The sequence below is a fragment of the Lampetra fluviatilis genome, chromosome 7 (assembly GCF_964198595.1).
Source record: "Lampetra fluviatilis chromosome 7, kcLamFluv1.1, whole genome shotgun sequence".
Lineage (NCBI taxonomy): Eukaryota > Metazoa > Chordata > Hyperoartia > Petromyzontiformes > Petromyzontidae > Lampetra > Lampetra fluviatilis.
Genome location: NC_136281.1, coordinates 12,822,031 through 12,846,077, shown reverse-complemented (window position 1 = coordinate 12,846,077; position 24,047 = coordinate 12,822,031). Strand labels below are relative to the sequence as shown.

The 24,047-nt window shown below is 45.0% G+C and overlaps 1 protein-coding gene across 10 annotated transcripts in view; it reads right to left on the bottom strand.

Annotated features, from left to right (window-relative positions):
• LOC144933589 (ryanodine receptor 2-like) overlaps positions 1–24,047 on the bottom strand; it is a 318,383-nt gene that overhangs the window by 213,781 nt on the left and 80,555 nt on the right. For all 10 annotated transcript variants that reach the window (XM_078858546.1, XM_078858550.1, XM_078858549.1 and 7 more), the window contains exons 11-15: positions 18,924–18,998; positions 15,843–15,999; positions 11,408–11,572; positions 9,613–9,734; positions 3,456–3,639 (exon numbers count right to left, since the gene is read on the bottom strand). In XM_078858546.1, the coding sequence (XP_078714672.1) occupies positions 3,456–3,639; positions 9,613–9,734; positions 11,408–11,572; positions 15,843–15,999; positions 18,924–18,998 (703 nt within the window). The remainder of the gene's footprint in view (positions 1–3,455; positions 3,640–9,612; positions 9,735–11,407; positions 11,573–15,842; positions 16,000–18,923; positions 18,999–24,047) is intronic.

Below are 24,047 nucleotides of genomic sequence, written 5' to 3'. Positions count from 1 at the left end.
AAAAAGTGTCTGTCTTAAGAAGTGTTCGGTCCCCCACCATGGAAATGTGTCATTTCTACCACTACCTTCAATCGTTAATATGTGACTTCATTGTTCGTTTGAGCAAACGTTTTTGACTTTTTCAAATTGATCCGCATGAGGTGAACCACTCTTCGCAGAGCATGGAGGAAGTGACAGTGTTGGGTGCATCATGAATGAACACTGGCACCATCTTCAGAGGGCATTCCCAGACTGGATGTGGGCGCACTGGTGGCTGATGGTATAGAACAATAGACACGCTCATAATTCAATACACAGTCCAGGCAAAGAAGCTGAGCTCGCTAAAAGTTTAACATTCCGAACCATATAAATCAACACGAGCGCTGTTAATTTGTCCAAATGACAAAAATGGACACGTTGATTTACGTAATGACTGCTTAAGTGATATAAACATTTACAATATAAATATTGTCGCATCACACAGGAATACCCCAAGAAGAAATTTATCGGTTGAGGTCATGGCAGCACACATGACCACCAGGCTGTTAGGGTGGAGGAGATATAAGAACTTGGTATGATGATGCAGAGTATTCTCATGTATTTATACGTTCTGACGAATCATCACCGATTACGTCCCATCAGCAAAACTGTGAAGCCAGAGTCGACGTGAAAGCATCTCCAAGTGCAGTCAAGTGTGTGACAGTGTTCATGTCTATTGGAGGCAATGAGTCAGTGGTGGAAATTCCACATTCTCCTCACAGCATGGTTCAGTCAGTTTCACCATAGGCCACAATTTTGAAAACAGGAATGAAGGACTGAGATGACCCCTGACCGGGATTTGGCAGAATTAAATTGGGATATTGTTGATTTCGGAAAGGTTGCCACTCCTGAAGACTGGAAACCTTTTACATTATAGAGGGAAAGCTGATGGTAATTATGGTGGAGTGGGATTCCTCAAGGGAATCTGACGGAGCTTTAGGGTTCAAGGAATCATCGGAAGTTATATATTGGAACATGCGCATTTTGGAACATGTTATAGCACGTAATTCCAATTCAGCCAAGCAATATCACAACATACGTATGCACCTGGCCCTACAAGTGTAACGTGGAATCCATACAGGACTGGCTTTGTGGGAAATAAACGGTGGTTGTAGTAAGGAGAGGCTGGCTCCCACCAAGTGAACATAGAATTTCTTTGAATACCTCACAGTTACAAATTAAAATGAGCACCACTCCACACTTATTTCAGCAGGGAGACATTTCGGCTTGACTTTAGACTTTGTATCCATAGAGTAGTCAACCACAACACTCGAGCAGTCCGCACGGCTACTGAACAAAAACGGTTACAATCGCCATCCCATTTGCCGCACCACCACCACAATGAAACAAGTTGGTCAAAAGCCTCGGACCGATATATCAAAACAGCGAGACGCTAACATTAGCCAGTCGACGGTACAAGAAATGCAATCGTTTTCAAGAATCTTCCAGCATAAGCCGTTCCCATCCCGATATAGCGTCCCTCCTTGGCGGCACTGCCACTCCCTCGTGATGGAACAGCGTGCCACCTGTTTCTGGACGGTGGAGACTTAACGTGTGTGCCCCACAGGAAGTGTAACCGCAGTGCTGCGTCCCGCCGAGGTGGGATTAAGACGCACGCAAAGGCACTGCCACCGCCCCCCGCCTCTTTGTGCCACACCACGGAGCAGAGAAGGCCTTCCTTGATTTCGATTTAAAGCTTTCGTGACTGCAGGGATTCATATTATTGGTTCTTTCGGTAAAGTCACGTAGAAGGGAAATAATAAAATGATAAAAAAATGTATTAAACATAATTATATAATATAATGAAATATAATATAATAAAATACAATTATTTCATTATGTTTTATTTTTATTATTTTATTATTTCCCTTCTACGTGACTTTACCGAAAGAACCAAGAAGATGCCTTCCTTGATATCAATAAGAATAATGATGATGACGACGAGTCAAAGCATCTCTCTGCTCAGACGGTGGACAGCGCTCATGTATTCCGGCAGCCCTTCGAGCAGGTGGCGGAAATTCCATATTCTGATGGAAGGGGCCAGTGTGTCCATAGAATCACTAAAATCGTGCTTCATACGAAACTGCAATCATTGCAATCATCGGAAAAATGGACGAGAGATTAAGTTGACACCTGACAGGGATTTGAACTTGCGATCTTTCCAATCGTAAGCCAAGCGCTCATACCACAGTGCCACGCAGGCAACGGCAGTAAATCGGCTGGGAAGTGACTGAGGCATGAATGAGGGGTTCAGCAGCAGTTGCATCAGCAGGAGGAGGAGGAAGGTTCGGGGTATTGGCAGAAACGGGAGAAGGACGCACAAATAGTTTTGCAGGCTCAGAAACGTGAGGAGAGAAAGTTAATATGAGGGTCAACAAGAGCATCAAGATTATCGGTGTCAATACCGCATGTGACCCATTTGTCCCCTCTGACTGCTTCAGCGGAATCCTGAGAGGTTGGTGGTGCTCGAACCAACGGTGGCAACCACTTTCTCCTGTGCCCATCAGTGCACCGTGTAACCGTGTTCCCAACCATTGGCGAAGTCGACTTTTGAAACGTTATCTATTATGGAGAAGTGTTCGGGAAATTGAGTTAACAGCCCCTCTTTCAATTGAATGCTGGATGAAGGCTTCCCCACTCCACGCCGGTTGATGGGGATGACGTGACATATTGCTCACCCCAAATATTATCTGAACTCGGAAATTGAACTGAGGTGGCCAGATTCACAGTGCAGTGTGCTAAACACTGCGCCACCGCTCCCCTCAGAAGGAGCATAATGTCATGAAAAATTTGTGGATTTCGTGTAAACATATGTCCGCTTTTTTATTTGTATTTCTTTTCCTTAAAATGAACGAGCAATAAATTGATTGAACCTAAAAAATTATTGCACTTCATTCTGAGTGTAGGTTTTGGGTAAGATCTCAGTATTTACCCACCTCTGCTATCCTCACTTGAATGTAAACCTTTGACACCATCATTCCCCTTTTTTGTTTTCGGATTGTATGTTTTTTTAAACAGAAGTAATTTTCAAAGCAATCAACCGGTACATGCTAAATAAAAGTTATATGATTACATACTATAAGTTGAGTAATAATACGGGTTTAACAGCACCTGCCTATGGGTAATTTGATGAACACAGCGGGCAACAATGTTTGTAGCTCACATTCCAAGGTTCGCAGGTTTACATCCTGGTCAGGAGTCAACATCAGCCTGTCATCCTTGCAAGGACAATAAAATAGATACCGCCTTGTGGGAAGTGCACAGTTGACGTGTCATGCGATGGAGACTGGCTTCTGCCGATTGAATTTCCACCACCACTGGCTCAAAGTGGCGGTCGAGATGAATGCTGTCCCCACACTCGTTTGAGCAGGGGAGAAAGAACTCGCTCACTCGACGTTTAAACTCTCCGACGTCTCTCTCGTGCGACTCCAGCTCACCTCCTCCTGGAAGAGATTCTGCCGGTTCTTGAGCGCGCGCAGATGGTTCTGCTGCTCTTCGTGCTCCAGGTCATCTTTGGGCGGCTGAAAGTAGAGGATGAGGTCCTGCAGGCTCAGCTTGACCCCCTCGATGGGCAGCTCCACGCCTGCCCCACGCCCTGCGGCCTGCAGAGCATCCAGCCCACTAGGTGGCCAGGAAGTGGACAGAGACCATCATTTAATCATCAATAATAATAATACAGTCGACCCTTCCACATCGCGCGGGTTAGGGGCGCAGGCCCCCCGCGATCTGGAAAAACCGCGTGACATGTTTTGGGTCCCCTTGGCGAACGAAACGAGCACCTCCAGCCGGGGGGTTCGGAGGCGGGGGGGGGGGCGCTATGAGCCTTTGCGTGTCGTCTGCTGGCTTTCGCGTTCTTTTAGCAAACTTAATTTTTTTGACAAAATGTTACTTTTAAAAATAACTGTGCATATATTTGGTATTAAAAGAAGATTAAATACGTTAATATTATACAGTGCTGTACATATGTTTTATGCATTTATGAGTTACTAAACTTTTTGCGTGTCGTCTGCTGGCCTTCGTGTGTCGTCTGCGGCTTTCGCAAAACTCCCAAAAAATGCCCATTTAATTTATTCTGCCGACCCCGCGATAGATCGAAAACGCGATGGGGAAAGTCGCGATGCAGAAGGGTCGACTGTAATTTGATTTGATATAGCGTCATTCATGGTATTGCATCCCACAACGCTGCACATCAATTAGCCAGTCCCTTACGCAGATAATACAAAAACAAAACCCCACTACTTAGCAAATAAAACACACAATTCAGCCAAGCAATATCACAACGTATGCACCTGGCCCTACAAGTGTAACGTGGAATCCATACAGGTCTGGCTTTTTGGGAAATCAACAGCGGTTGTAGTAAGGAGAAGCTGGCTCCCACCAAGTGAACATGGAATTTCTTTGAATACCTCACAGTAATTAAAATGAGCACCACTCCACACTTATTTCAGCAGGGAGACATTTCGGCTTGACTTTAGACTTTGTATCCATAGTGTAGTCAACCACAACACTCGATCAGTCCGCACGGCTACTGAAGAAAAACGGTTACAATTGCCATCCCATTTGCCGCACCACCACCACAATGAAACAACTATGACATGAGGAAGGAAACAGAGGTTGGTGATACAGATGCAAAAGTAAAAGAAGAATGAGAAGAAAAAAAGGGGCACAGAGGGTTCAAGTGTGCTAACTGTTACCAACAGTAAATCTTCCCTCTGGACCCATCACATTAGGATTTGTTATTTGAGGTTGATTAGACACAGCGTAAAAGTTTTCAACAACGATTTCTATTTGACCACAGTTGCCACCGCACGTGCTGACGTTTAGTCCGATTAGAAATAATGCGAGTTAATATTCAACGTAAAGTGTTTAAAATGTACAGCGGTGAATTTTTTTTAAAATCTCTTTGAACGAGGTCACAGGAGAATGTTAATTGGATTCGATATGAATAAAGTGAAAATAACTAAAGCATTGTTTAATGCATTAAATTGAATCATGCAACGCATTCACGTGTGGATGGGTGCTTACACAGCTAATGAAACATGCGTTTAGACTATTTAGATTATTTTGCTGCTATAAATGTCCAAATGATAAGCCACTTTGTTGAGCTACCATTTGTGGCCAAATTGCTTTTGAAATATAAGTCAATACCTCAGTGGTCTTTCTCTGGTAGGATGTAGATGGTTTAGTTGTATCTGTATGTGTTTGGGTGATGTGTTTTACATGTCTTGTACTTTTGCACGACTTTTACTGTTTGTTGTTGTAACATTCTTACCCGCCCCAACTTCATAGCTCATCGGATTCCTCCACTATAAATAATGATTCTGATTTGCCCAAGTCACAGCACTGAGCTGTTGAGATTCAGCGTCCATGCTAAATAATAAGCCAGGCTCTCAGCCACCAATTAATGCATGATTTAAAAAATTCCATCGTAAAAACGTGGTATGGCACTTCAACTCAGTCAAGCTCTCCGCAGTTGAAGACTTATTCGGCAGAGCCACTTATACAATGACTTACTTGTGCGTACATCTACGGGACCGTACAATATTAAAATTGTGCAATGTATGTGCTATGCAAACAACCATTAAGAGAAATCAATGACTTGTATATCCACATGTGCAGTGCATATCCTAAAATAAATGTAAAACAGTTTATTTATTCGAATGTGGGTGTTTTGTAACGTCTCTAATTAAAAACGAGATGCTTTAACATAGCAGGTTCACGTCCGGGTCATTAAAGTGCATAACGAACATGTTTTTTTTCATTGTTTGCTACCGTTAATCCAATTTCGAATAAAAGAGTAGAGTTTAAAATGCAGCCGCGTAGCTGCGAGGCGTTGCAGCTCTGCGATTATTCCCCATTGACCTCTTGACCCCCCCCCCACACGGCCTTCTCCACGAGCAGCGTAGGTGGCAGGCCTGGCCGTAAAAAAACGGAGGAGACTTCTCGCTTACGTAGGCAAATTAATCAATGCGATGACGGCAATTAAGCAAGCAATTTGCGCAACGAGCGATTGGTTATCAAAAAAAAAAGCGTGCGTGCGTAGAAAAATGTATTACGTTCGTGCTGTGACGCTGCTTTGCAGAGGAGACGTTTTGCCTGTTACTTTCTGGGCATGTTTCCCCTCTCAGAAGCATTTACGTAGAGTGCTGCAAGGCTGAATTGCGTGGCTATATTGTTCGGCTAATGTTCTGCAAAGCTCCAGGTGGCTTACCATTACAATTCACACACACAAAAAAAATTCACCGCATGCAGGATGCGGTAGAAATGCTTTTCTGCAGCGCGGGACGTGATGCATTTTTGTCTTCTTGCATTTACGCCGGAAAGCATTTCGCTAATATCATCCATAATACAGGTTTTTTGGGGTTAGATCGCGTGAATATATAAATGTGTCGTTAAAGCCGCCACCACCCGACACAGCCAATTAGAGTAAGGTTTGTAACGTAAACAGAACATGCCAATTCGTTACTAGTACAGCACACCGGTGTGTTGGAGAGCAAAGCTTATATGACGTCTACAGTAAAGGCCTTGGTCAATATTGACATATCTTTAAGCTTGCGTCACACCAATTGTTTTTTTACAACGTCCCATCAATATTCATTATCGTCCTGGATTGGACACTTGCATGCTCAAAAGTTGTCCGTCTAACAATAATTCACTTCATGCTTTTAGGTGATTAGCTTTAAGATCGGAATTGCAGTCGAGCACGAACATTCAATAGCTATCGCTGTAAATACGATTTAAAGTGCATAGGGGAGAGCCGCTTCCTGGATATATTTGGTTGACAAACAACTTACTTTTGCGCGCATTTTTTGTCGTAATTTTCCTACCAATTACGCGGTGGAAAAGCGTCTTATAGCACAATGTAAATAACCTTTTGAGCAAACAGAAAACGTTAGCAATCCTCTGCAAACATTTCTGAGGTGAAGTCAAAAACGTAAACCATCAACTTGCACGACTGAGCAGTATCACATTGCTTAATCTATATAAACATAAAACTTATTACTGACAACCTCATGAATGCAATTGTTGTTTATGTGTGACATGTTATTTTTCTGTGATTCATATTCCATTCGACACGTCTTTTTTTGGTTTGGGCTCATCAGTTAAGACCAGACCACAGTTGTAAGGGAGCATTGAACAACCTTTAAACCAAACTAATATCTCTCCAAATAACTACTGCTAAACTTGACGAGCCCACGTGTGAACACAGTGGCCTGTTTGATTGTCCGTCTCTCTGCAGTGACAGTTATTCAAACATAATCTCATTTCAACCCAGTGAAGACGAACTTGCAAGATCCACGCAGTATCGACAAGCACTTTAAGTTACATTATAATATGTCTGTTGTTCATACCAGAGGGAACACACATGCAAAACAATGTCTGTCTTACACAACCTGGTAAATGCAGTCATTAAATGAAAAAAAAAATTAGCATCCTCGGTAATACAATCACAGTTTGGTAAATAACAATAATTTTCTCCTATTCATGTACAAACACTGACAGACGTTAAATTAACGTGTGAATATCAATGCGATGTAAAACAACTAAGATACGTTTGAGAACAGCCTATCAAATGGGAACAGTACTACGGAATACGGACACAATAATTGTATTGTGAACAATGTGTGAGAGTTGTAGTCTGTGGCAACCAGAGTACCCCAAAGGCCAGTTGAAAACGGAGGGAATTTAATATTTGAAAGCAAATTGCTCATCCCATTCTGCATCGTCATCCGATCACCACCATGGATATTATTTGTGCATCTTGCGAATAATTACAACCACATCGGTGACGACTGACTGCTGTGATATCAGCTGACCTGCAAACATCGCGAGGTTGCGAAATAAAATCCTGGTCAGGTGTCAACTCAGCTCATCAAGTTAACTGTGGTCATCCCTTGGAGACACTGGCCATTCCTCAGGGTGTCGTAACGCAACAATCCATCTAGCTCCCGCAACATGAACTGATCTGATCGCTTCATCTCCGCTTTAGTTATCCCCATGGGAGTCTTTCCTTCGATGGCTGAGATTCCAACGTCAGTCTGATCCACCAAGTACAAATCCTCGAAAGCTGTGTGTCTTCCCCAAGCCTGATTATCTTCTTTAACGGCCAATATATCATGATTTGTTTCTTTCGGTTAAGTCACGTCTAAAGATAAAATAATAAATTAAATTAAATAATAGAATACGACGTTTCGATTGCAACACAAGCAATCATCATCAGGTATAATGAAATAGCGACATAAAATCTAACCAGAAAACTATAGACAGACATATTAGCAGACAGATATCACCAAGATACATAGCGAGAGCAACACAGGTAACAGAGAGGGGTGATCGTCTCTGTGTGGTGGCCTTAAATAGACAGAGGGGGGGGCGGAGGCAGAGAGAGGGAGGAGGGTTAGAGAAAAAATTAGCATATCAATGAGTGGTCAACAGACGTGGTGCCGCGAATTCGATGTCACGGCAAGCAAGCCTGAAAATCAGGAGAAGGACACACTAAAATTAAATAACCTAGTAAAATATCGAAAGGTAATGTAATACAACACAGAGGGTCGGTCAACACACAATTAACGCATAGCCTGGTTGATTACGTATTTCAAAGATTGCTAAGTTAGAATTTAAGTGTGAACAATCTAAAGAGAGGACACAGGCAGAGAAAACAAGTCGCTAGAGAGAGAGAAAAAAGATAAGCTTAAAACTTCCCCGTAGAAGTGGTTCAATCTTAATTTTAGAACTTTCGTGACTGCAGGAATTATGATTTGTTTCTTTCGGTTAAGTCACGTCTAAAGATAAAATAATAAATTAAATTAAATAATAGAATACGACGTTTCGATTGTTGACCACTCATTGATATGCTAATTTTTTCTCTAACCCTCCTCCCTCTCTCTGCCTCCGCCCCCCCCTCTGTCTATTTAAGGCCACCACACAGAGACGATCACCCCTCTCTGTTACCTGTGTTGCTCTCGCTATGTATCTTGGTGATATCTGTCTGCTAATATGTCTGTCTATAGTTTTCTGGTTAGATTTTATGTCGCTATTTCATTATACCTGATGATGATTGCTTGTGTTGCAATCGAAACGTCGTATTCTATTATTTAATTTAATTTATTATTTTATCTTTAGACGTGACTTAACCGAAAGAAACAAATCATAATTCCTGCAGTCACGAAAGTTCTAAAATTAAGATTGGCCAATATATCCCTAATTTGAATTTCTTCTCTGAGCCATAACGCTCATTATTCTGTCTCTCGGTGCAATTGCAAACATGTAACTGCCCACGTTACTTTGGACACATTTCACAGCTTTTGTTAAAATGCATTTGTTAGTGTCCACATTACTAATCTGTGTTAAAGCGGGTATTATACAATTATTGAAACTTTCACAAATAGGCATTACATAAAAAATTGTATTGTAAACTTTTTATCATCTAGCTCAGTGACCCTGCTCTCACTGACTCACCTCTTTAATTCATTGTTTTGATTGCGTATTTTGACTGCGTACGAATGTGAAATCGTAACTGCTGCTCTGCATCTACATCGGCCATACGAACAAATAAGAATTCGTGTTTGTTGATGCCCACACGACTGCACCCACCTGATGAAGCCATTGAAGAGGTTGGTGGTGCATCGGATTACGCGGGCCGTGCGCGACTCCTCGTGCCGAGAGCGGGACAATGTCAGCCCATCGTCCATGTGGCCCTCCTGGTGCATGATGGCCTGCGGGTTGTGTGGGAGGGGAATGGAAGGGCGTGCGGGGTGCAGGGGGAGGGGGGCGGCAATGGGAGAGAACTTGACCAGGCTTCAAGAGTCGAGCACCGATTTGTGTAAGAACCAACTCGTCGTCAGATAATTGTGGACCAATGCTTACTTTATTGAGGGCGATATTAGCACAAAAAATAAAGTTTCATTTATTGAGATAACACGGGGACACTTCGGGATGCATTTGTAGGAAAATTTGGGAGATTTCCTATTTTGAAATTTGAATACCATCCCATGTTGGCAGCATTAGCAGCTTTGGCGAAATTGCCCGTCAAGACCAAGTTAAGCGATTTGCTGCTCAAACAGCACTGGCGTGACAATCATCTTCTTTGGTAGCCCTGAACCAGTGGTCGGCATTCCACATTCCCATGACGGTCTCTGCATTGGGTAATGATCTGCCCATAGAACTCCGCCTGAGTTCCAGGATTCTACCTTTTAAAAATACACTTTTTTATTTTGTAAGATATCTCGACTAGTTTTGGAGAAATTGGGTAGATTGGAGTTTTTTCTATTAGGGGGCAGGTGTCATTGGTATGTGTGTTGAGAATTTTTAAGACGATACCATTACCATGCCTCATCACTGAGATATTATCCCGTGTGTTATGTTTTTGTTACTTTTATTGGAAGTTGTTTTGTTATGCTGTACAGCGCTCTGAAACCTATTTGTGGCCTGTTGCCCTTCATAATGTTTTTCAAATGAATAACTAATCACTGTTGACCTCCCACGAAGTGAAACTCATTTAATCTGGGACCACTGCACCAAGCTGATCCCCAAATGGGACTTGAACTCGGAAACGGTTCGACTGCAGGTCGAGCAACCTGCCACATCTCAACCACCTTTGTCGGAGAGTCCCTTTATTATGACGATATCACAGAAGGGGGTAAGAAATAACAACAGACACAAACACCCGTATAGCAATGCAATAAAATGTGTTTTTTGGCCTTTACTCAGAAGGGTTAGGGGAAATTTCTGGCAATATCAAGGCAGGACAGGGTAGAGCAACTTGAAAGTTCAGAACGTAGCAGGAATGCACTGAGAGAGGTGTGTTAGGAAGTTGAGATAGGTAGGGAAATGTATGCGGGAGACAGAGTGAGGGGAGGTTACTGAGACAGACACTGGGCTGGTTTGCAAGTATGTTGAACTTTGTTCGCACCGTACATAGCCGACCGTGCTAACTGGAGGTGCGGGGGAAGGACAACAAACTAAAAACACACACGCAAAGTAAACATTTATTGTCGAGGTTATTTACGAGCTATTTGTATTCTTGTAAAATTTAGACAAAATGTATCAATAATACATTAGCGGTGGAATGACAGTGAACTTAATGCCCTACTTCTTGGTTATAACATCAGGTCTTAAACATCCACTTAATAAGCAACGGTGCCATTTGTTTATTCCCCCGTAAGAGTCACCGAGTACGGGATTGCCTCGTTGTCATTTGAGCATCATCACGGCCAATCAGCCTTAAAACGTCAACACGAATTTACAAAACGCTGCTCAGAGATGAGCCGCCGAAAGCGAAGACGTAAACCCACTGGGCGGAATGTGGTTGAAACGGACTGTGGCAACGATCTGGACCGTCCAACAACAGTCGTGGCGATGTGCAAGCAGGACGGAAGCGAGGCCCAACCTTGCGCGTGTACGAGCCCATGCGTGCGGTCTTGGCATCGGCTGCCTGGTAGGTGAGCCACCGCCCGCTCTCCACATGCTGCATGTAGCACACCGAGTCACCGTACTTGATCTCTGGAGAGCCCATGCCGTCTATGTCTCTCCGGGGACCCGAGTCCAGCTTGTCCTGTGGAAAGAGAGCCGATCGTGCGAAGGAAACTTAGTCATAGACGTTCATGGCTATACAATCAAATATCAAAATTGAACTCTTTCCCATTGCAAGAAGTCTGCAAGTTGCAGGGTGGGTCCTGCAACGCGCAGGCGGTTAGCTGTAATTTTATTTAGAGAGGCGTCACGCCGTTGTTTTAAAGACATTGTACTCACCGCAGAGAATTGCGAAATGATCATTTTCATTTGAGTAAATTGTATACACATTTCCAGCATTTGGATGTTTGTATGTGTTTTTTTTTAAGTTATGGGAGGTAACCAGAGAACCCAGAGGAAACACATACAGAACAGGGGGAGAAGATACAAACTTCACAAAGAAACGAGCCCAAGTTGGAAATCAAACCCAGGCCCTTCTTACTCTGAGGAACAAACCATACCATTGCGTTACCATTTAACTTTTATGTTTTACTACTTCTAAAATTGTGAGTAATCGGTAAGTAGGGACTGATTACTTTTCAAAACTCACTCTCTCAACAATGCTGCTGAGCACCTAGAAAGACCAAAACGCCACTCCAGTGGAGCATAGGTAGATAGGGGCATGGACTGTCAAGATAAGAACAAAATAATGTTATAAATGTAATAGACAGCAGGGCATAAGGACTGGGGCACAGTGGGTCAGAGCAGTGCAGAATGATGCGCAAAAGGGGAAAAAACACAGGACACGGAGGGCTTTTATTGATGTGATGGGCTGGGATGAGAGGGTTAAGGTTGGGAATTGCAGTTGGGAAGCAGGGACGGACACAAAATGAGCAGTGTTCGTGGGGGATGGTCAGGGGAAGATGAAACAGAACTTTACAGGAAAGGGAAATGTGTAAAAATAGCACAATGAGGCCAGGTGGAGGTGGTCAGGGTCAAGCAGATAATGATGGGACACGTTATCGTGTCTGCTTGAAGGTTCACGGAAGATTTTTCCAGTTACTGCTGGTGCAGTGTCCATTCCATAGCGTGCTGACATGCAGAGATAACTGGTGGGGTGCAGGAGAAAGACGGTAATGGATCGGTCTTGCACGCAATGGAATCATGACGGGTGATTTGATACTGGTTTTCAAATGATCCCTTAACATTATGTAACGGAAACACATCATTAATCAAGTGACTGTATAATAGTACATTAAAGTAAACTGGCTTTGCCAAACCTGCGATGGAAATATTCTGAACCATTAGCCGCCCCGCTGTGTTATGCTTCAAGCCAAATTATTCATTTCGTGCAGCAATAGGTATGAGGGAAGATTGTGGCTTTCCAACATTTAATTGTATCAGTACATGGTCCTGTGAGCAGGGCTCGTTCTGACAGCGTCCACTGCAAGGGCTGCAGTCGCACATAAAGCCGTAGGTCATGGAAGTGAGCCGTCTTGTTTTGATGGAGACATTCACGTAGAACTATTGTTTGCGCTGGAGATGATTGTAAAATTGGGGTTACAGTGTGTTCAAATAAGAAACGGCAATGGCGAGATGTTAATTACCTCGCCTGGTGTACAGGAAGTCGTGGGTTCGATCGTGACCCCCGAGTTTGCATGTCTCTATCCCCGTGGTCGCGTGTATTTATCTCCGAGTCCTCCGGTTTTTTCCTCCACATTTAGAACCAACATGCATTTACAGTATTTGGCTGCTATAAATGTCCACATGACAAGCCACTTCGTAGGGCTATCATTTGTGGCCAGGTCGCGTCTGAAAAAGAGCTATGTAGCTCAGTGGGCCTTACCTGGTAAGATAAAAATAGTTTAGTTTAGTTTGATGTCACGTATTTAGTCAGAAAAGCCTGAAAGGGTCTCAAATAGTTTTTTTAGGAGACTGGTTATTGCATTGATATCCTTGGGAAACTGATGTTTGATCTGAAAACATTTCTCATGTACTGTTGGATTTATTAAAGCAGGCAAACCCTGGATGAGTTTGACTCTCAGTCTCCTCACTAGAGACAGGCTTGGTGAAAAAAAATGCTGCTATGTCGTCAGATTTTACAGGCAACAAAGCCTGATGCAGCATCACCTGGTCACACGTATGTGTATTTTACTAAACAATAACTTTCCTATATAGGCCTCAGAAATAGTAGGCATTTTTTTTCCGTAATGTAATTCGCTCGCATACATATCGTCAACTACATAGTCTATCTGATAAAGAACAGTCGTGAACTCTTAAGTGACACAGGCTAAAGACACTGGCCGTGCGTTTCTCTGAATGCTCATCATGGCTGGGCATCAGCGCAGCTTTTACAAGCGTGATTGAAAGTGACTGTGCCGAGGCTAGGGGTGTCCGCAATTCGATTCCCCACAATGAGAAATGTCTTTAAAAGTGGAAATAAATTATCGGCGTCAATAATTCGCCATCCCAGATAAGAGAAAGGTTGGGCGCCACGGACAGCAGAAGAAGGAGACTGCTAAACGGGCGTGTTGCCTGCTGCACCCAGCTGATCTGGATTTCATCGCACGTTCCTGGTGGCCAGTGTTTTGCTGATTGAATGGGGGGGGGGAGGGGGGGGGGGACGTTGGTGGAATGTTATTGATGGCCATTACGCACACACACATATGCCTCGCACCACCACCGCGGAACAAGGTATTCTTTTGTTTTGCGGTTTCGTGGTCCGTTTTGTTATCGCAACCCTTCCGCCACTTTATTCCTCCTCGAGATGGCAGGATGACACTCCCGTGCAGGCATGCGCGTCCACGTGAGCGGTCCTCTTTGACAACGGCTATTATTACGGCCATGACATCACAATGGCTGGTGGTAAAATTAGGTGGCCGACAAAAATACACGCACGGACACGGACGAGTGCACTTTAGGTGGCAAGACAACAACGCACGCTCGGAGGAGTAAGTTCACGTCTGCCAACTCAGACCCGAGGAAGCCGTAAAAATGTTACGGCAGAAGTCACTGCGGGTAGAATTACACTGGATGCGAGCATCAATCACCAAGACGGACACTATTATGCTTCGAATAAATAAGTGATTTTTCTTCCCTACTTAGAAACCGGTAATGAAATGAAAACAAAATAAATAATCATATTACGAGACAGTGATTTATACATCGAATTGATATTAGACACCCTGGATATAAATTAACAGTTATCAACTAATGTTTGTCTCTTGTTAATAGCACTTTGGGTGAGTTCCATCTGAATATTACTTCATAATATGATTGTCGCTGTTAATGTTGTGAGTGACATTTAATTTTTAATATTTAGTTTTATTTTCCCATCTCAAAGTCACTGTACTGAGAAAACGTGTGGATTTGTATCTTTCATTCACATAAAGTCCTGGTCGCAAAAGCAAAGTTTGTGGGGAATAATAGCCATTTTCTATACTTTTTAGGCATAAGCAATAAAAAAATAACACTTAGTATCCAGGAACAAAAATTGTGTTACATAGTGTAAAACTGTGATGAACTAATTCTACCTAAGTTGTATTTTTTAGGATTTCAGTCCAAAATATAATTGAATAAATCCTTCACCATGACATGACATTAAAGTGTGTGTGTATTTAATCAATGTAAATAACAGTAATTACTAAATTAAAACGTTATGACTTAAGTTTGATAACATTTGTACATTTGGACCGCAGCTGATGAAGCGAACGAAAATGAAAGTGAAACCTTAACAGCCAAATGAAACGTACAATTTGTACAGAGTGTCATATTAATTCAGTTTCATTTATACTCACAAACACATTTTTTGAATCTGGAACAACCCGGGCACCGACACCGACGTACCAACAAACAAGATAATGTAGCAATATTTTATATAGAGCAGGTAGGTATAAAAGCAGGAATTTTGGCAACATTTTACCCGTACTATGAATATGAATAACCTCCGCTCTCCCTAAAACTAGGCCTAATCGCCGAGCCAAGCCTGTCAAGTTACTAAAAACACTTTCATTCCCCCTGGACAGGCACAAGCATCAAGCAGTGGGTCGACGTTTCCCGGGCAGTGAGTCTGTTCCGCCGCAGTAGCAAGAGAAGAGGTTCAGACGTTGTCGAAAAACAACGGCTTAAAAGAAGAAAAGCGGATCACACCTAACACTGCCTGTTCCGCACCATCGGCCTACACGGGACACCAGAGAACAAATGCTAAAATTCAGCAACCACTGCGATGGCAAGGATCGTTGTTATCGGAGGAGGCAAAGAGAGTCGCGGGGGGGAGGTGGGGGTAGCGTAGTGGGGGCGAAGACATGGCCGCTGGAGCCAAATCCCAGCACCATCTCCTGTGGCCCCATTTGGGGGCGCGCGAGCCCTCTCACCTTGGAGGAGCGCATGCTGAAGGCACTGGTCTTGACGTCGGCGCAGCCACGGTCCACGAGCAGCAGCACCCGCTCCTCCGTGAGCGCCAGGTACTTGCCCGTGGTGACGTGGCGTAGGCGGAACGGCTGGCCCCAGTGCAGGTGGTTACCGCTCCAGCTGGTAGCGGCGACCGCGGGAAGGGAACGTGAAGCACAGACGATCATAATAGCCACAGGTGACAATGCAGCCAAGCAATCGCATGCTGATGATGATCACCACCCCAACGGTAGGTTGATGCTGTTCATAAGTACGTAGGTATGCTGAACTTCTTTCGCACCGTACGTGGGCCAACCATGCTAATCGGAGGTGCAGGGGAAGGACAGGAAAATAAATGCACAAAAAAGGTTCTAAGTTATTGTCGAGGTTGTTTACAAGTTATTTGGATTCTCGTATAATTTAGCCAAAATGAATCAACAATTCATTCGTGGTGGAATGACAGTGAAGTTAATGCCCTACTTCCTGGTAATGACATCAGGTCTTAATGATCCATTTAACAACTAACTGTGCCATTTGTTTATTCACCGTGAGAGTCACCGTGTGCGCGATTGCCTTAGGAGTCATATGAGCATCGTCATGGCCAAACAGCCTTAAAACGTCACCATAAATTTACAAAACGCTACTTTGCTCACAATATCAAATAACCAAAGTGATTGTTTCCAAAACAAAGTATTGAGAGCCAGGAAGATTGGTCGCTGTGGGTGTAGACGGCTAAAGGTGGGTAGGCTGATAAATGGATGAATGGTTTCTGCAGATGGATGGGGCAAAGTGATAAATGTGGTGGGCAGGTGAGAGGGTAGATCGATGAGGTGATGAATTAAATAGCAACAGGATTGGTAGGTCGCCTGCTTTGGTAGGTGATCTGAATTGGCGATCATGCGGATCACTGGAGGTGGGTGTGGGTGAGTTGACTGTGGGTGAGTAGCATGAACGTAGAGAAACGAAGCATCATAGTTTCTACCCTCTCCTTCCTTCCCATAGGGTTCATGGGGGTAGTTGGCATGAGAATACGTTAGTGTTGATGAAACTTTGAATGGTTTTTTGAAAGTTTGGTCTAAATATATATGTTGTGTTTTTGTTCCGGTTAAACTTAATGCAAATGCCACAGGCTTTATTGTAGTATTGGAGGATGTGGGTGCGAGTGAATGTGTAGGCGGGTGGGTAGGTGCGTGCGTGGGTGGATATGTATGTGGGTCAGGGCATGTGTTGTGGTGCAACCTACGATGCGGAGGCAGGTGAGTTGTAGGGGGCTCACGCCAAGTTTATTTGGGGCTTACGCCTAACTGGGTTACGGGCTTACGGCTAACAAGGGACGCCCTAGCTTCTACTCCCCAGGGGACACAGGTCCTGGGGATCCTACCACCCCAGCTACCTGCACTCTCCTCCCTGCACCGGCCGAGGGCTAACCCCACTTCGGTCGGTCGGGTGAGTAGCCACCCTTAGCCTCCTGTCAGACTACGCTACCCCGGGTCCCAACCTACAACCTCTCCCGTTCCCGGCTCCCACGACGACCCCTCTTACGTCACGGGCTTCCCCCTGAATACCCCCCTGGGACATGACGTCACCGTCCCCCAGGGTCTCCCCCCGACGTCACTCCCCGCGACGTCACTCACTACTCCTTTACACATGTGTGGGTGCGTGCGTATGTGTGTGCTTGTGTGGGTTTGTGTGTGCGTGCGGAAGTGTGTGAGTGGGTTAGTGGGTGGTTAAGTGGGTGGGTGAGTGTGTAAATGGGCTGGTGAGTGGTATGTTGCAATGAGGACGGGGCAATTTTGGGGTTATCTTAAGTTATAGGTTTAACGTTAAGGCCAAGGTTATGAATATATTATTGTTACTACCTGGGTTAGAGTTAAATAATGGTATGTTAAGAATTCGGGCAAGGATTAGAGGTATGGTTGGCATTAGTGGTAAAGTTCATATTATAAGTAGGCTTAGGATTAGGATTTTGGCTATGATTACAGATAGTTATTATACCGCTGAAAGAAGATGAACTTCAGGAAATTTAAGAAGACGTTAATAAAGAAGGCGACAAAGTTGTGCTTACGATATCTATATATGAGCAAACCAAACAAATTGTACGAAAATTTCACGAACAACTGGAGACATTTGCCCGAGGGACACAACCGGAGGGGGACACGGACCAAGACGTGGAAATGAGAAGGCGGACAAAAGCTGGTCAGAGTGCTTTTGAAAAACTGAACTTAGTTAATAGCAATATGCCTCATGAAGATTTTTATATACCTTACATATCGATCAGAGACATCAACAACGGACAAATTAAATTAAGAATGAAAAGTGTGCAAAGAAGCAGAGAAAGCGAGGTGCACGCTGGGAATGTACACAGAGAGACAAAACGAGCAACACATGGAATCGGAGAATATTATGCTGCTAAAAAAACACGTTATTGACATTTTCGTTGACTCTTTGACTGATAGCAGCTCTCAATCAAAAGGCTACGAATTGAAATCCTGTCCGTTGGTGGAATTAGCCCATTGGCAGGGATGACGGCTGGCGATTGAGACGTAAAAAGACAAAGGAGGGTGAGCTTGGGGGGGGGACGTCCACCGTGAAGATGGGGTCATGAGGTCAGCGCGCGTGCAGGAGCTAGACCGACTGTTACATCGGGAGACCTTGAAAGATGGCGACTGCTTAGGGAAGTATTCATCCAGGAGTGGATAGTTAATGGCTGATGATGACGAGAGTTGGAGTTGCCATGGTGTGATTGTTAACTGGCGCACTCTGTCTCAGTCATACAGAGACCCATGCCCTGAGGTTGACGAAAATGCAAATGAGCCGTCAGATATTGGGGACTCGCTGTGGGCAGTATTGTGAGGACTTCATTTCAGGCTGATTTATTTTTGTGCTTTTTAAACCCAAGCAATAAGCATTCATAATCGGTCACATTCGATTTTGGATTGCGAAGCTCAGCCGTAAATTCGGCTTTGATCCGGCTCCGATGGATTCGTCCCATTTCAGCCGTGACGCAACGTTTCATCGTCGGTCTCGGTCGGACGAAGTGTGGCCTGTGTGCATGAGGAGTTTACCTGACTCGGAGGGTCTCCAGTCTCCACAAAGAGCGGGCATGGCTGCACACAGCCCCGCCTTCGTAATGCACCGAACTGCACACCCCACACGCACGCGCACGCGCACACACGACATCCCCCATTTAACCCATTTCAGCATGCACTCTGGACCAATGGTATCCATGCACGGGCTGCGGGACAGATTTCGTGCAGGGAACATCAGCGCCGCATCGGATCGACAGAACACTAATACACAATGTTAAACAAATGCCTAACACTGTGAAAACTCGAGCTGGGTATGTGTGATCTCTCTGTATATCATGTGTTCTGTATTTTGGTTTCTTCCCATGGAAGGCGGAGGGCCGGCGCAGGGGATGGGGGGGGCAGTGGTGGGGGCCATACCAAGAAAGTTGAGAGCCACTGCTCTAGAAGGATAGGAAAAATGTTGTATGTCAGCATCCATTAAGGGCAGTATGGCATGTCTTACAATGCTTATTGTTAAGCACATTCCAGCACCAGCCATTCATATGAGGCTGAGTTGACCTTACAGGATGCCCATGCAAGGTTCCGAAACCAATGAATCCACGGGTGGTGTGGATCAACAGGAACTACATCTTGTTGGGATCACAGTTTTGTGAGATAATCAATATTATACCACTTTCCACCATGTGAAAATGCAAAGCCAATCTGCCTTTAAGCCATGCGCTTTTTAGGAAGTGGCCATTAAGGTTACCGTGGCTGCTAATAAGGTGCTGTTGCCAGGATTGTGTCCGACATCCTTTGCATCATCAGTCTTGATCTTCACACGCGATAATGAATATGCCACCAGTTGGGTGCTGTGATGTCTCATTCAGGAACCAAACCGAGGTTGCCACGATCATACATGATGTGCATGAATCATTGTAGTACGCGTACCGTTGTTCTCAACCACACAAAGATAAAGATCCCCCGAATAGCCCTAACGGACTGTTGGGGCAAGTGCTGTGAGCACCTATTAAGGTCATCGCATCGCATGAAGGGGGTGGTGTTGTCAACACCACGCTTGGGCGACCTTTATCTGCCCAGTGTTGACGTTTACTAACCACACCAGGCACTTATCCAAGCTGAGACAGGTGGAGGCCCGGAAGCGGTTCGGAATATCACTTGCCTCCAACCTGGAAGGAATCAAACTTAATCTCGCAGGGTTCCCGTGAGCCCAAGTGCGCAAACCACTTGGGCCCCACCACTCCCCATCAACAACAACAACCGCCATTCGCCACTGAGTGGCGATGACGTCTCCACGGCACTCGTGCCAGGCTATGTGCACGTTAAGACCACTTGAAGTGTCGAACGCCCGCTGGCAGGAGGTCACGGGACGGACGCAGGTGCCACGGGTCGACTTTCCGAGATGACTGGCCGATGCACCACCTCTGCCAACCCCCCAAAACGCAAAAAGCAACACGCACGCGCATGCACACACACGGACACACCGGGCACGCAAATAAGCCCCTCCAGGCGCAAACGCGATGGACTCGTAAAAGTTTCAGTGGCGCTACGCCTTGACGCGCGTTTCAGGGCGCACGCGAAAAGCGGGGCCCGCAAATGTCAGCGGCGGCACGAGCGCGTGTTTTACAACTCGATACTGTACAGGGCAACGCGACACCGCCGCTTCCAGAGGCGGCGATGCCCTCACAACTCGCTGCGCGACCCCCCCGCAGCTTCACATTCGTCACCGGACGCAACGTTCATGGTTTGTCCGCGGTTATCCGTCGCTCGCTCCAGCCGGCGACCGTCGTGGCCAGGAGTTGAACGGTTGACCGCCAGGGAGGTGTTTGAGAACATTGATCGGAATCAGAGTACTTATTTGTACTGCAGGAGGAATCCGATGAGCTATGAAGCTCTATTTCACAGATGTCCAGTAGGGTCACGGGGTCAGAACGTCGCAACAACAAACACCACAAAAAGACGACTGCGGTGCAAAGTACAAGAACGTTAAACTAATCATCTAAACGCATACAAATGAAACTTAACCATCCCCATCCTACGAGGCAAAGCCCACTGAGGTATTAACTTATTTGTCAGAAGCGACCTGGCCACGAATGATAGCTCAATAAAGGGGCTTATCGTTTGGACATTTATAGCAGCTAAATAATCTAAATAATCTCAACGCATGTTTCTAAATGTGGAGGGAATTTAAAAAAATCTTCCGCTGCAAGATTTTTTAAAATCACCAATTGTAGACAATAATTGACAAACAGATGACAAGCTTTTGACTTGCACGTTAGCACGGTCACAAACTGTACGCGACTGCTATTAAAATAAAATAAAAACATCCCTAAACGTACAATACATTTGGATAGGTCTCACAATTATTCGCATTCCAGACTACTGAATATGGACAGGTGGTGATGTGGTTAGGATCACTTGACGAACAGATTGACTGTGACTTCTCTGGGATTTCCCTCACAGTGTTATTATCACTCTGATGTCAATTCAATGAGCAATGTGCTTATTTTTTTAATCCAGTGAGTATGTGTGAGAGGCTCTTTATTTAAACAAATATATATATTTTTCCTAAGTTACTACTCAGGTTTAATCATCCCTTCATGATCAACAGTTGGTTATCCTACGGAAACGCTGGCTCCGGTCACATGAATATGGTTATGCTACGGAAACGCTGGCTCTGGCCGCAGGAATATAAAATTCTCAACCACTGGCTCGCGACCTCCGATGGTTGATGAGTGATGACACTGCTTATTTGAGCTGAGAGGCACCGATTCATTTGTGTTGTTATTATTATTCTTAGGCTGTAGCCCCTTTGATCATGGTTACATGACCCGCATGACAGGAATATTTTGAATGACGATTCACTCCTAACCCTTAAATGGTCTTTGTTTTTTCTTGAACCCCCCAAGACATTTGCAGCTGACGAGGGAGGGCGGCGTTTCTGACTCACAATCAGCCAAGGTTTTTGGGGGGCATTTTCAGGACGCAGTTACACCCCCACCCCCGCGTACAACATTTCGTTAAAATTAAATTGCGCTTACAACACCGTTTATCAAACAGCAGTTAAAACGGGCGCCACAGCCTGCAGTGTGGCTAATTGCTCAAACGTGGGGCCTAATAAAAAAATGTTGCAATTATGCAAAGCACAGCTTAATCATCACGAAAGCAATAAAGTCACAGCATTTTGCAATATTTAAGACGTGCAAAAGTGTCTTCATGCGCACATTGGTTGGCACTCACCTGTTGGTAACTGCAAGTTATGTGCGGAAATGCCACATTTCTATGGTAGGGGCAAGTCTCGCCGTTGGAGAACCACTTCAGAAAAATATGTATTCATTATACTGACCTTGGAAGAACAATGATGGTCTGTGTCGACCCATGACCAAGACTTTAACTCACAAACTTCGAATTTCAGCAAATTTGGTTTGCCTACAAGCACACTGAGGACCAGTTTCTACAGCCAGTGGTTCCATGAGCAGGGTCAGGCTTGCTTCAACCGATGGCAGTGAAACTCCAGATGTTCATAGCGAAGGAGCTTCTCTCCTAAATATGGATCTTAGTTCGACGTGGAACTATATAATACATAAGACAATGATTTATGGTTATGAACTATATACTACCATCTGTCAATCATAAGAATCATTTACTTATTTAGCTATGAGAGCCACACTGAGTCGCAGGACACATTTTCAGCAGGGTCCTGCATTGGGTTTTTATTTTTACGATGTTTTTAGCCAATTCATGATTTGTTTCTACAAGTCGGAGGAAACCAGAGCACACTCTCTATTCCCGTACAGATGGAAACATATGGTGATTTGTTTACTTACTGTACTGCCTTCATCTGACGAGCCAGGCTATGACACCTCGATGTCCATTGGGAAGGCAGTTTCACAGCATTTGTGCAATCCACCGACCCTCACTGCCTCCAGTGCTAAATTACAGGTGTGCAAAGCCACAACCGCCCAGCTTACTTACATAGTTCTTACTGCAAAATTACATCAAACACAACAGTGTGCCAGTAACTGACAATCCCATACACAAAACATTAATGATGCAAAATCCTCCAGCGTTACCAGATGAAACCTAAAGGGACAGCCACTTAATAAAAACATTTCCATCGCTTTTAATTAATACCTGCTAAACAAGAGCAAAGTGTTTACAAGCTTCTTCAGTCCAAAAAAAAAATTAAAAGGGGATTATAAATTAAATGCAGCGACAGAAACCGTGGCGCCAGCCTCCCGTGCCAGCCCCACCCCGCTTGGCCAGCCTGCGTTCGTGACGAGTGCAGAGCGCCATCTATAAACAGCGGCAAAGGCCAAGTGGGGTCTTCTGCTGGCCAGACCCATGCCTCGCTGGTGGGCGAGCAATGGGGGTTGCGTGTGTGGTCGCAATGCCAGCTGCTGGCGCGGCTCCGAGGCACAACTGCTGGGGTCGTCCCTGAGCCTGTCTCCCACACCCATCCTCGCACAGATTGCCGCCCGTCCACTCCCGAGTGACCCGCTCATCGGTTTCTCATTTCCTGCCCCTTCCATTTCACAGTCTCCCACCCAGCAACTCCAATTCATCCACCTATGATATCCCTACCTCCAAAGATCACGGTTGGCTGTGTACGATGTGAAAGAAGTTCAACATACGTACATACTACCTCTCACTCATGTCCTTCCTCATCAACCACCCGTCCCACTCCTTATCGCCCGCTCATCTTCTCCAAATCTCTCACCCATTGCCTTCTGCTCGTTCTCATCGCCCAGCCATTCCACCTCCGACATAAATGCCTCAGTGCACCACCCTCTCCCACCCCCCCCCAGAGAATGACATTCCTGGCATGTGACAAACTGGCATCTTTACAAGCAGCTGTCATTCAGCTAGCTCACCTCCAGAGCAAAGAAGGGCATGTGACTCATGAGAGCAGAGGGGGATAACCACCAGTTGCCAGGTGTGAGTGGTGCACACTCTGACTCACTCATGTGTGCCTCGTGTTGTGGCACGTGGCAAGCAGTGAATGCACACAACAACGGGCAGTGGTTAGGTGGCCAAGAGGTCCTCTTGGGTGGTCCTCAAGAGGTCCTCGCAGATTGTCCAGGCAGCGCTACACGTGTCATGACTACCGAGCTTGTCAAATATTCCATCGCTTAAACTTCCGAAGTCTCCCTGTTCAAA